Source organism: Balaenoptera acutorostrata, chromosome X (genome assembly GCF_949987535.1).
Source record: "Balaenoptera acutorostrata chromosome X, mBalAcu1.1, whole genome shotgun sequence".
NCBI lineage: Eukaryota > Metazoa > Chordata > Mammalia > Artiodactyla > Balaenopteridae > Balaenoptera > Balaenoptera acutorostrata.
In genome coordinates this window covers 94,173,163-94,186,980 of record NC_080085.1, presented here as the reverse complement: position 1 = coordinate 94,186,980, position 13,818 = coordinate 94,173,163, and the positions used below count along the sequence as shown (strand labels likewise).

At 37.4% G+C, this 13,818-nt stretch overlaps 1 protein-coding gene across 3 annotated transcripts in view; it reads left to right on the top strand.

Moving 5' to 3' along the window:
* MORC4 (MORC family CW-type zinc finger 4) overlaps positions 1–13,818 on the top strand; it is a 51,620-nt gene that overhangs the window by 24,601 nt on the left and 13,201 nt on the right. For all 3 annotated transcript variants that reach the window (XM_057537621.1, XM_057537620.1, XM_057537619.1), the window contains 5 exons: positions 4,845–4,943; positions 8,144–8,272; positions 9,976–10,044; positions 10,441–10,492; positions 11,876–12,051. In XM_057537621.1, the coding sequence (XP_057393604.1) occupies positions 4,845–4,943; positions 8,144–8,272; positions 9,976–10,044; positions 10,441–10,492; positions 11,876–12,051 (525 nt within the window). The remainder of the gene's footprint in view (positions 1–4,844; positions 4,944–8,143; positions 8,273–9,975; positions 10,045–10,440; positions 10,493–11,875; positions 12,052–13,818) is intronic.

Sequence of the window (13,818 nt, the reverse complement as noted above, 5' to 3'; positions counted from 1 at the left end):
TCAAACAGGGAGAAAAAATGAAGGAAAAAGGAATCACAGATTCCAAGCAATTTCCAAGCTAACTCCACTAAATTTCAAGGCCTGGGAATACTCTTCTGGGGCTTTCAGCTCCACCCTCTGGATTTAAGGCTCTGTTCTCTGTCCTCATGGCTCCACCCACAGACTCATTTTTCCTTTTTCTTGAAGGGTAGCATGTATTTGTAGCTGAGTAGTTTCATCAGCCTGTTTCTTAACTGTAGAGTTTTGGGGGTCTAACTGCCTTCTTTCATTTATACTCTCTCTGTCCCTTTCAGTCCAACATAGCAGTTTTGTCCTTGTATACCATTCTCGAGAACCTTGTGGGTTTCAAGTATATATCATGGATATTCACTCCGTCAGACAAGAGACTCTTGACAGGTCTTTCCTAGATAATCCTATTTCTATTCTTGGCGTCTGCTGAGATGGTGGTGGAGATCTGATTCACGTGTTTAATCTTTTCGGAGAGCTTTTTGTGTGACTGAATACGTTGACCTTTTGATCTTCCTGAGATATTAGCAAAAGGTTGTCCAGCCACTGCCTTGGCTTTTTCTCTAGAGCATCTTTCTAAATTTTAGCATCTTTTGCAGTCTGGATAAACTGAGAATTTCCAAAATCATTAAGTCCTGGTTCCTTTTTGTTCGACAGTTCTTCCCTCAATTTATTTCTTTCCTCTCACATTTTATATAAGCAGCAAGCAGCCACCAGGCCACACTTTCAACAGCCTGTTTGGAAGTCTCCTCAGCTAAACGTCCAATTTTATCATTTACAAGTTCTGCTTTCCACATAACTGTGGGACATAATTCTGCTAAGCTTTCTGTCACTATGTGACGGGGATCACCTTCCCTCAAGTTTTCCAATAACATGTTCCTCATTTCCTTCTGAGCCTTCACCAGCAACAATTTTAACATCCATAATTCTACTAACAGTCCGTTCACAATGATTTAGATATACTCTGAGGGAATTTGTGTTTTCTCGACCATGCTCTGCCCTTCTGAGCCCTCACCAGTGGGGTGTTTAACATCCATATTTGTACTAACAGTCTATTCAAGGCAATCCAGGCAATTTCTGTAATGCTCCTCCAATTCTTCCACCCTCTGCCCACTGTCCAATTCTAAAGCCACTTCCACATTTTTAGGTATTTGTTATGGTAGCACCCCACTTTCAGGTACAAAAATGTTCACATTCCTCTTGATTATATCATATCTTTGTGAATCTGGGTTTTTTGTGATTGCTGTGATAAAAAGCAAGTAATACCAAAAATCAATGTTGAATAAGGAATGAGGGAAGTTGTGTCCAGTTTGACTCCAAGGTTTGAGTAGTTGTACAATACCCAACAGGCATACCCATTCCATTATAAGTAATTGTGGCTATTTAAGATTGAAACAGAAATATTAAAAAAAAAAATATATATATATATATATTTTCAAATGGGCACTAAATTTTAGTACATAAATACTTATTCAGTTGTTTGGACATAACCATTTAATAGTAATTGGAACCAGTACATATTTCTTTAGACCTAAGGGTGCCATGAAAAACTTGGGACACTAAAGGTACCATGAACCGAGATAGTCTGAGAACTTCTGTCTTAGAGGGACATTGGATAGAGTAGTTGATGCTTTAGGCAATGAGAATTCGTTGTGTATTCTTGAGTAGAGGGGTGACTTGGAACAATTCTATCTTAAGAATATAGTACATTACACTTATATACTGCTTTATGGCTTATAAAGTGCTCTATATGAATTATATCAGTTGATAAATCTGGAAACGGTGCAGGATAGATTGAAAGAAGGATTATATGCTATTTGAGTAATCTAGGTGTGGGGTGAAGGTGTGAAATAAGAGTAGCTGTGAGAAAGGAAGTATGTGACAGATACTGAAAAAAAGATCAAAAAATTTGGTGTTAAATTAATAATGGGATAAGGGAAATAAAGGAGAGGAAAGAATCAAAGATCACTTCAAAGCCTCAAATTTAGTAGACTGGCATATTGACAGGATCGTTGATAGAATAATGAGGTTGGGGGAAGGAACAGTTTTGTGTAGTGGCAATGGTGGAAACTAGATTGCACGAGATTAAGACAGGAGAATGAAGAGGAGATAGTGGGTATAGACCACATACCAGGATTGGGGAAGTAAAAGGAAAGAGATTACTAGAACAGTGGAGTCAAGCCAGGTTTTTGCAAGAAGGAATGGGGTTTCAAAATACATGAGAATGGTGTCTCGATTGAGGTGGTGGTTACATGACTGTATGCATTTGTTAAAACCGATAGAACTACATGTTAAAAAGATAAATTTTACTCTATGTAAATTTCGCCTCAATATTTGTTGCCTGAGTACATGAGAACAGAGGTTTATTTTTATTTTTTAAATTGAGATATAATTCACATGCCATAAATGTCACCATTTAAAAATGTATACTTTAGTGATTTTAGTATATTCACAAAGTTGTACAACCATCACCACTATCTAATTCCAAAACATTTTCTTCACCTCAAAAAGAAACACCTTGTCCTTAGAAGTCACTCCCCATTTCCCCTCCTCTCCAACCCCTGGTAACCACATAATCTGCTTCCTTTATTTTTCAATTTTTTTTGTGGTAAAATACACATAACATAAAATTTACCATCTTAACCATTTTTAAGTGTACAGTTCGGTGATACTAAGTACATTCATATTGTTATGCAACCATCACCACCATCCAACTCCAGAACTCTTTTCATCTAGCAAAACTGAAATTCTATACCTATTAAACAATAACTCCTCATTCCCACCTCCTCCTAGCCCCTGGCAACCACCATTCTACTTTCTGTCTCTATGAATTTGACTACTCTAAGTACCTCATATAAGTGAAATTATACAGTATTTGTCTTTTTGTGACTGGCTTATTTCACTTAATGTAATGTCCTCAAGTTTCATCTATGATGTACATATGTCAGAATATCCTTCCTTTTTTAAGGCTGAATAATATTCTATTGTATGTATATACTACAGTTTGCTTATCCATTCATTTATCAGTGAACACTTGGATTGCTTCACCATTTTAGCTCCTGTGATTTATAGTCTATTTTGTCTGATATTTGTATAGCTACCCTTGCTCTCTTTTGGTTACTGTTTACATGGAATATCCTTTTCCATCCTTTCACTTTCACCCTATTTGTGTCTTTGTATCTAAAGTTAGTCTCCTGTAGACAGCATATATTTAGGTCATTTTTTTATTTTACCCATCTCTCTGTGTCTTTTGGTTGGAGAGTTTAATCCATTTACATTTAAAGCAATTACTGATAAGAAAGGACTACTGTCATTTTGCTATTTGTTTTCTATATGCCTTATAGATATTTTGTCCTTCATTTCCTGTATTACTATGGTCTTTTATGTTTAGCTGATTTTTTGTAGTGAAACATTTAAATTCTTCTCATTTCCTTTTGTGTATATTTTATAGCTCTTTCCCTTGTGGTTACCATGGGATTACATTATCCTGTGATCAGGAGCAGCAAACAGAGATCAGAGCACAGATCCCCAATATTTGGAGGACAAGGTCTTTTTTGCCTACCCTGGCTCCTGCAAGCTGGTCTTGAAATGTGTGCACAGCTGCCTGTCACAGGGCTGGGGTAGGAGATGGGTAGTTAAGAGCTGAAATTTGCCAATCTATCATCCAAGCATTCCCCTGGAAATTACAAGTCTTCAGTAGACTCCAGAGTTCCAAATAGTTACATTAGACAGATTCTGCCAGTGTAATTGTTGTCTAGATGGGAGGCAGATTCCTGGTGCTTCCTACTCTACCACCTTTCCAGAATCCCATGTAATCTTTTTTAAAAAGTAGATTTAAAGTAAAATTTTAAGAGAAAACAAGAAATAGTTCTTCATCTGTGACTTTAGGGAAGGATATAAACATAGAGGTAGGAACATTGGTAGGTTGGAGGGGAATAAGAGTTTATAGAGGAACTCATATATGATTTAATCTTCTCTGTGTAGTCAGAATCTAATTTAATATGAGTAAGGTGGAGTTAAGGAAGAATTCCTCTTAAGGAGAGAAGAGGTCTACAAAACCTTTGGGGAATTATCCGGGGAGTCAAGAGATCTAAAAACTAAATTTGTAGTGTTTCAGGTGTATACAGCTCTACATTAAGTTGTAATCCTGGGTTGTAGAATTAAATAGGAATTAGTCACTAGAAATTGGCAGTTTTTAAAAGTAAAATTCAGGTTTTCTACACATTATATTGTTTAACCCTGGGTCTGCTGTTGTTCATTTGGGAAGAGAGATAAAGGAGAATGGGCAAGAGCCATAATTGGGGCATAGCCTCCACTAACAGCTATATAGTAGAAGGTTGAAGGGGACTTTGTTGCCTGTTGCTGCTATAACTGCTGTGATCAGCATTTAGATAAAGAAGAACTATATAGACATTTTTAAGTTAGTGTTTGATTTGTAATAGATAGGGTACAGTATTTTATCCTCTGCCTTTCAACTTGGTCCTCAATTGTTTACCTGTAGTCATCTGACAATTGAATAACTCCCCAACAACTTATCTGCAATTTAGTCTTCTATCATTGTCTCTAATGTCAGCTCCCCTCACCGTGATTCTAAAATTTGGAGAACACAGTACTTTTTAGGACTTGTGACCATCTTACCTTTTCAACTGACTTTTTGTCATTTTGACATGTAAGTTACAAAGGCAGTACATTCCCATCCTAGTTTCTGAAAGTGTAGATGTTCAGACCTATGCTGAATATTCTAAATTGCTGGTTTCTGTTAAATGGGAGCATCTTAAAGATTGCAAAATTATTCAACAAATTCTCAACATTGACATGTTTCTTTCTTTTTCTTTCAGGTTGACAATAAATGCCCTTGCCCAGAAGCTCAATGCTTATTGGAAGGAAAAGACCTCCCAAGAGAATTTTGAGACCTCAGCCATAGTCAGGCCAATACCGTGAGTAGTAAATTTAGAATATAAAAGTATTAGGGGTAATGTCTATGGAGCAAATGGAAGGAATGGGATAAGATGGTGCTTTTCACATAAGGAAGTTTAATTAACTAAAAATAAGAAATCACAGGTACTAATTTCATCATTCTCTAGACCTCTTCATTCTGGTTTAACACTTCTGTGATTTGGATCATAAATATGAAGAGTTTAGTACTGTCAGTTTATCCTGCAGGCAGCATGATATAGTAGAAGATGATGACCATTTAAATCAGCCACTCCTGGGTTGAAAATCTAGATCTGCTTCTTCTTTTTTTTTTAATAAACAACTTGAAACTTTTATTGTATCAATGTTCTATCTAATGTATTACAATTGCTTTCAGGTCATAAGTTCTATAAAAATTATGAATATTACTGAAAAACCTAAATAAATCACTAGTGTATTCTCTACTTTCAAATAATTAGGCAAAAATCATGAAATTAAATCATGGATAAATGTCTATTAGTCTTTGTTTGTTTTTAGATTTTATTGAAGTATAGTTGATTTAAAATGTTGTGTTAATCTCTTCTGTACAGCAAAGTAACTGAGTTATACATATGTATATTCTTTTTCATATTCTTTTCCATTATGGTTTGTCACAAGACATTGAATATAGTTCCCTGTGCTATACAGTAGGACCTTGTTGTTTATCCATCCTATATATAGTAGTTTGCCTCTGATAATCCCAAACTCCCATTCTTTCCCTCCCCTACCCACTCCCCCTTGGCAACCACAAGTCTATTAGATCTTCTTCTTAATAGTTGGTTGAGCTTAGGTTAAGTAAGTCACTTCACCTCTCTGAGTATATTAAGTTAGATGACATAACCTTTTTTGCACAGTACCTGGCATATAGTAGGCATTTAGACATTCAGAAATATTAGCCAACTTCCCTTCTCTTTATTACTAGCGAACATTGTTGGAACTGTACCAAGAAATTTGAGACTAGAAGTAGAGAACCCAGCATGTCAGAAAAAAATGTAGAATTTATTGAATCTAAGACAGGAAATTACACACAGAATGGTGGATCAGGATGAAATGCCTTAGTAGGCCAGGAAAGGAGCATAATATAGAGGATAGGATGTGTAACAACATGTATACAGTCAATTATACCATCAAGACAAAGATTAGAGGTTCATTTTGGGGTAGGCACCCATGTTTTTTTAAAAATGGAAATCATCAGACAAATGTTTGATATAAAATTTTGTTTTAAATGCAACATGATTGCTGTATGAATATCACTATATCTTATTCTAAAGATCTCTACTCCTGTCCAACATCCATGGTTTTCAAAGAAATGAAAATTGAGATGCCTTTTTTTGCCTTTTAAATAAGCAGTGATTAATGCAATGAAACAGATGTTCGTATATTGCTGGAGTGTGTTTATGTATGTTATACAACTTTTTCTGGAGGCAGAATGATGATTATCTATTGAGTACTTACATGCCGGACACTGGTCTAAGTTCTTTACATGTATTTATTTAATCATCACAACAACCCTATGAGATAGACAGATGATATTATTACTTCTTTACAAATGTAGGCACTGATACACTGAGAGCTTAAGTAACTTGTTCAAGATTGGATAAGTAGAAAGTGGTAGATCCACTTATGTTCAAATATAGGCAGTCAGGCCCCCAAACCCAGGTTCTCAACCACGACACTCTTCTGGAAGGATGCAATGAGAATATGGTATAGACCCTTCAACTACCTACTTATTGCAAGCACAAGCTAAAAGTCTCTCCTATCTGCCTGGATGGGAGGATCTACTATGGTCTGCATGTAACCTGAGGCAGGGAGTTACTGTCTCTAATGCTTGTCCCCAAGAGAGTAATATTGGCACGCTTCTGCATGAAACTCTTCTGTGTGTGTGCATGTAAAACCAAAGCTAATATGACCTTTCCTCTCCCCTTCCACTACGGCTGAAACTCCTTTCTCTGGCTCTAAATAAAACAGTGACTGTACAGAAATATTTAGACACCAGAGGTCAGGCCTGAGCTTAGAGTTTAGAGGTTGCAAGGCTGGAGCAGCCTGTAGCTAGGAGATAGGAAGCTATATATCCAAGAATGTGTATGAATACTCTTTGTTAAAACAGAGTTTTGAACAAGAAGAGGGCATTGTATTTGAGTGGTAGACTTATGGGCACCTTTTACTTTCTTTTTTATATCTTTCTGTATTTTCTATATGAGCTTATATTGCTTTTATAACTAGAAAAAAAGCACCATTTAAAAAGATAAGAAAAATATTGAACTAAGACATACAAGAATCATACCACTCTATTGAAATGTCTAGTATAAGAGCAGTGTAAATGTAACATACACAAAATCTTTTAGTGTAAATTACATGTTTTTCAAATTGGCCCTAGGTGTCTCTACCCTCTTTCTGTCTTTTCTCCAGCCTTCCCCCTTCCCACTCTGGTCTGACTTTCACATATTGGATGCTGACTACTTCTATTATATAATGATCATCTCCTCTTACAGAGAAACAAATTTACTCTAAGGTGTAGGTGACTGGGTTACACTTCCTAGAGGAGATGGGAATGGGCATGTGTTTTAAGAGTAGAACCATTTCTAGTTATGAAATTTAATCAAATTTATGTTACTTTTTAAGGTTAACTTTGGGAATATCAACCTAATATTGATTTTGATTTAAGTATAAACAAAGACTTCTTGAAAGGAAAAAAAAGGGAGGACTAGGGAGCCTGCAGGGAAATGGGGGAGTCATTTTAATGATGGTGCTTCAATGACTCTCACAAATGCATTTCAAATCTATCACAGGATTGGATAGAAGCAAATAAAATGATTCTATCGGTCTTATTTTTTAGTAATATTGTAATATATATAAAACTTTTTGCTGATTAATAAATTTTAAAGTTATCCTTTTGTTTGCTTAAGGATAAGATTCCAAGGTAAGTACTATTGACCTCTGTAATATGGTAGCTCACCATGTTAAAACTTGCTACTATTTTTCATATCCATATCTGGTCTAGTCCTATCATTATTTTATCTGTGAAGTTCAAGATATATACATTTTAGACACCTGGATGATAACATTTCTAACACATTTCATATATAAAATCATGCTCTTTCACTTTTAGGGTATACCTTTCTAATGTAAGACAGAGTACAGAGCTAGGATATACACAGTCATACTTCCGTTTTCCTTCATTCAGGAAGATTCCTGACCAGACATGGGTACAGTGTGATGAGTGTCTTAAATGGAGGAAGCTTCCTGGCAAGGTTGATCCATCTACATTACCTGCAAGATGGTTTTGTTACTATAATTCCCATCCAAAGTACAGGTAAGGTTAAGACTCAGTATTATGTCAGAGAGTACTCCTGATTTGTCTCTGTGTCCTAAAACACTTTTCATCTCAAGTCCACACTCTTCACCCTGGCGTTCAAGCCCCTATGCTAACTGGTCCCACCCTACCTATTCATTGTATCTTAACACAAACCTGCTTTAGCAGGCCTGTGGCTTCACTCTTCCCCACACATGCCATACGTATTCCCTTCTCCATGACTTGATACTGTCATTCCACTTGCTTACAGTGACTTTCTGTATTCCATCTGCCTATCTAAATCATATCCGTCTGGTAAGCTTAAGTATTTTGTGTGATACTTCTCCAGTTGACAGTAGTTTACAGTTATTTTACTCTGGCTTCCTGTGGTATTTAATTCTTCACATTTGTTCACGTACTGTTTGAATTTTTTGGATGTTTTTCATATATATATACTTGGGCTCTTCAAGAGATTATAAATTACTTGAGAACAAGGGATTTACATTTCAGGTTGAGTTGACAGTTTTCTTCATATGCTTCCTATACTTGCATCTGTTGTAGTACCTATTGTACACTCAATGCAGGTTGTTTACACGTTTGTCTTTCTAATATACCATGTGTTTCTTGAAGCAGCTAACATCTAGATAGTGCCTGTCATATCCATGGGTATTCATTTCAATTTGACAGATATTTTTTATATGACTTAGTCACATAGGTTGATAGTAATAACTCAGTTTGCTTCAATTCAGCTGTGACTTTCTTAACTTTTTTCTGCAGAATAAATGCTGATAGAAAAAAGGTACTAAACCAGAGTATGCTTTTTAGAAAAAAATATTTAAAATGGAGGAAATTAAATAAATGAAGTCCAGATCTGTAATGAGCAAGCGTTTCCCCGTAGTCTCCAGATGTGCCTAAGTATCTCTTAGGGTTGTGTGATTAAAATGTAGGACTGAGTGCTTAGAAGTCTCATTTTTGAATCCTGTATATGCTATCAGTTTATACTTAGTCCAGGAGACATAGCCTTCCAGGACACTTTGTGCCCTAATAAAATGGGTGTAACATAGGGTTTCCAATTATTATTAATTTTTGTTTATTTCTAGGATTGCTTTTGTCCACTGAATACATTTTCTAGTACTCCTTTCAGCTTTTACTCCTAAAATTCTCTTCCTCGTGCTTTACATCTAGTCTTTTCATTTATAGAATTCTTTTTCTCCTCTTTGCTAGTCTCTGTTCTGTTCCTTTTACAATGTCAGCTCCTAGTCTCTTCTTGCTGCTCTCTATCATAGCCTCTGATTTTCCTCTTCAGGCGTCATCACATAATCTAGGGATGCTCCTGCTTCTAGACGGCACCTTGGGAATTACTTTCTTAGTACATGAGGCAAAAGACCTCGGTTCTAGTCCCAGCAATATTCTCTTTGTATGGAACCTCAAGCAAGTCTCTCTTGTGCTTGAACTTCACTGTGTAAAACTAGAAAATTATGCTTTAGTACTTTGAGTGTCTTGGGAGAATGGTGATATATACACCAAAAATAATGATATGATATGCCTTGAAAAGAGAATCGCTACATGTTATCCTGCACACAGGTTTTATAATGTGGGTGGAATCTGAACTCTGTAATGTTAGAGGGTGGTTAACCTGCCTTGTCATAGTCGTGAGGAAAGTAAAGGGTAACAGTGAAGGGCACATTTTGTTTCTGAAAGATGATTTCTTCTCTGTACTGCAGGAGGTGCTCTGTTCCAGAGGAACAAGAACTCATTGATGAAGACCTGTACTTGAGCAAAGCTAAGAAACAGTTGAGTATACCCGAGGTGGTGCTCTATATCATACAGTAGAGGAGCCTGACCCTTCCTAATAGGACAGGGGAATTTTGAGAAGAGAGATGATTTTTTAAAAATGATTTCCCTATTCACCTCTCTGGTCTTCCAGTTCTTTATTCTTCCTAATCATCTCCTGAATGTCTCAACTAGTGATTGACTTTAACCTCTCTCCCTCTTCCCCCCACCTTTTGATAGGGCATTTGAAATCTCTCTTCAGTAGCAGAGTTCAGGAAGGAACACTTAGTTACTCAACAAGGCTCACACTATTTCTAGTTTAGAAGGAACATTATAACCTAAGTCTATAATTGGTAATCCATTTCAGACTGAGAAATTTCATGAGTGAACTAAATAGCCCTTTTATCTTCTCCTAGAGATCAAACTGTTGAGAAGAAGAAGGTACCAGTGGAAAGTGAGAGCCACCAGGTGAGAGACAGTCCACCCTCTTGCTTTTCTTACACAAAATTTTCCCCAACAGAGGACATAGGTTGAAGGAAGCAGCACTCTTGAAAGCTGCATAGAAATAACAAGCCAGTTGTTCTGGTGGTCTTTTTTTTCACTGAATCTTTTGATTTTGCTTTGATCTGCTGTTACTGATGTTCAGATCACCAAAAATAGAAAAGCCAAATCATTTATTGCCCAGATTTGGATTCAGTACTGATTCTGGACAGTGTGAATGTCACATTCAGTGTCACAGAATATTCAGGGTTATGTTCCATCCTCATACAGGCTGCTCCTGTTGAGTGTCTGGTTTTCCTTAGTCTCCTTTCTTCCAGGATTCAGGGGTGATTCCTTTCTCCTTCCTCTTGGGAAGAAGGGGTGGTTCTTTGTGCCCCTCCCCATCCCTGCTTTCAGGCTGGCTGGCTTTATAAAGACTCTGCTGTTTTGAATTTTCAGGAGCACTGTCTCTCGGACATGGTTGCCCAGCTCCGGACGCTGAAGGGTGCAATAAGGTTGGCCGTCCTTTCAGGGACACTCCTTTCCTGACAGCCACCATAGCACCCATATATCTTCCCCACCCAACCTTGCCTTTCTGCATGATTTTCCTCTTGACCCTCTTTCCCAGAGATATCTGCTAGTAGCATGTTAGATTCACCTTCCACCCACTCAGTCAGGGTAGGTCAGACTGGTGAGGATAGAGGCAATTAAATACTAATTCTTCCTCTGATATCCTACCAAGACCCAGGTGTATTGATAAACAGGTTGCATACCCTCATGTCTTGGCTTAATAGTCTGATCTAGAGATTGGGAGATTTCCTGGGACCGCCCTGTCCTCATTCAGTTTACCTCCCCTTTATACTCCTTCACCTTCATCATTCATACTATCTTCATAAGCTGGCTCTCCCACAAGATCCCAGATGCATGTCTCTGTGTGTGTGCAATACGAATATATATTAGTCTCTCGCATGCATTTCTCCAAGACCAGCACAGACCCTTGCTGCAGTGCTTATTCCCTCCATCCCTTCCCTCATCACAGAGCTCATAGGAGTGAAAACCCAGCCTTAAACTGGGTCACAAGAGAGAATTAGACAGTGACTAGGGGGCCTGGGTTTGTGTTGCGGGTGGGATGACTCTAGGAGCCAATAAGTGAGTTGGGGAGGTCTGTTGGTGTCCAGTTGATAAGGTTATAACTGAACGTGCCCGGGGTCAGTGTTCTAGTGTACATTACTGCGCGCTGTTTGTTTTGTGTAGGAAACAGTTCGTTTTTATTTGGCCAAGTGTTCTTTCCTAGCATCAGAAGGATTGACTCATCCTTTGGTATTTAGTTTGAAATTGGGATTTTTTATGAGTTATTTCTTTCTTTGCTAGGTATTCACTAATCCACTCAAGATCCCTTCTATTCAAGATATGGATGACTTGAATAATAAGACGATTGAATATGAGGGAATTGATAGCCCTAGCCGGCTTTCATCTGTTGGAGAAGAAAGCAGAACACCTTCTCTTCAGCTTAAGCCTCTGGATTCCAGTGTTTTTCAGTTTTCCAGGTGGGTAAAAAAACATAGACTCTCTTCAGTAATAAGCCTCAGGGTTTGTTTTCCTGTAAAATAAATTAGTATGGTTATAATGTTTTTGTTTTTCCTAAGGCCTGGCATGGAATTCAGAAGGAGAAACACCATTTTGGGTTGATAGAATTGTATGTTGCATGTATCTCCCATTTTTCAGCATTATAACTGTCACGTCAAGTCTGTCGATCTTTTTTTTTTTTTTACTTTTTTGAGGTGATCATCTGACAAATGCTTTTTTATGGATTATATATTCACATTATGTTGGGAATTGTGTAAGTGAAATAACAGACATGAAAACTCTTTGAAAAGCATAATGTACTATACAAATGTAAGGTAACATTACATAGATAAGCATTGTTTCTTTCCTTAAGTTTAGGAATATTGAAATCCTGTGCAGCCCCATAGGCCTAGCACATGTTGGCCACATATAAAAATAAGTATTAGAAGTTTGTGCCATTAGGTAAGCCTTCTAGTTCATTGTTTCCTAGGGTAAATTTTTAGTATAAGTTTAGTCTTGGGATTTACTTGTTCATCTTCTAGCACCTTATCAATATTATTTTGTTAGTCTTTACAACAGAAATTTTCTTAAATATCGGGAATATTTGAAGCACTAAAAGGTATGACTGCCCCTATGCTGCCATGAGACTGGAACTCAGGACTGCTATTTATGACTTGCTTTCTCCTCGTCACTGTGCTTCTCACTTCGGGCAGGGCCAAGCCATAGGGAAGGTACAGAGTTGTTCTCTAACAGTAGAAACTTCTATAGTCCTCAATAATATGACTGTTAAATAGTAGGTTGTGAAGTTTTCATTAACCCTTTTCAGTTTGGATATTTTCTTAACATACTGTAGGAAAAAAGCAATGGAATATATAATAGGGTAAAAATGATTCCTGCCCCCGCCCCTGCCAACGTTACTGATTCCTTTCCTTCTTTCTTGCTTCTTAGGTGGGTCTTTTCAGCTTCTTACCTAGACAAACATCTCTTTATGTGCGCACGTCCCCTCTTCAGTGATTCTTCCACAGTTAAGCCCTGTAGATACTGAAAGAACCCCATGTCACCCCGAGCATGAACAAAAAGTCTCAAGGAGAAGTAAACTGTTGTTAGGAGAAAAACTAGTAGAACTCTAAAGGAATTAAGTGAGAATCTGTATGAAAGCATCAAGAATAGTGCCTTGGAAGAGAGTAGGTACTCAGTAACTAATGGTTGAATCGAGTCATATTGAAGGAGCTATTTCTGAGATAGAACTATGCAGCAAGGGAGTAAGAAATATAGCCTAGTCGGTCTCAGGGATTTGAGTCTAATTCTACTGTTTCCATCCACAGTTTTCCAACTCCCCTTTTCAGTTGGGAGGGGTGTACAGTAAAGTGCTGTGTTTTTTCGAAGCACATTGTTACCTCTCTACCTCGATCTCCTTGAGATGGTCATGTATCAGAATTGCCACTGGAGCATCAGGGTGTCATTGCTTTTGAAGGCTGTCCTTTCCCTTCTGTGACCACTTTTCCTTTCTCTTCAGTGTTTCTTTTGGTACTGTCTAGTGAATTTTGGTAACCTGGAGGAGATAACAAATGCTAACCTATGTATGTGTGTATTTTATGATTGCAGTATGGCAGTACATCCATTGGGTGGCATACTTCATCAGTCTTAATTAGGATTTCTATATGGGTCTTTATAGAACTGCTGTATCCAGAGTTGGGTTTTGGCTCTGGAGGACAGGCAAAGTACTTTGACTATTTACGTGTAATTTT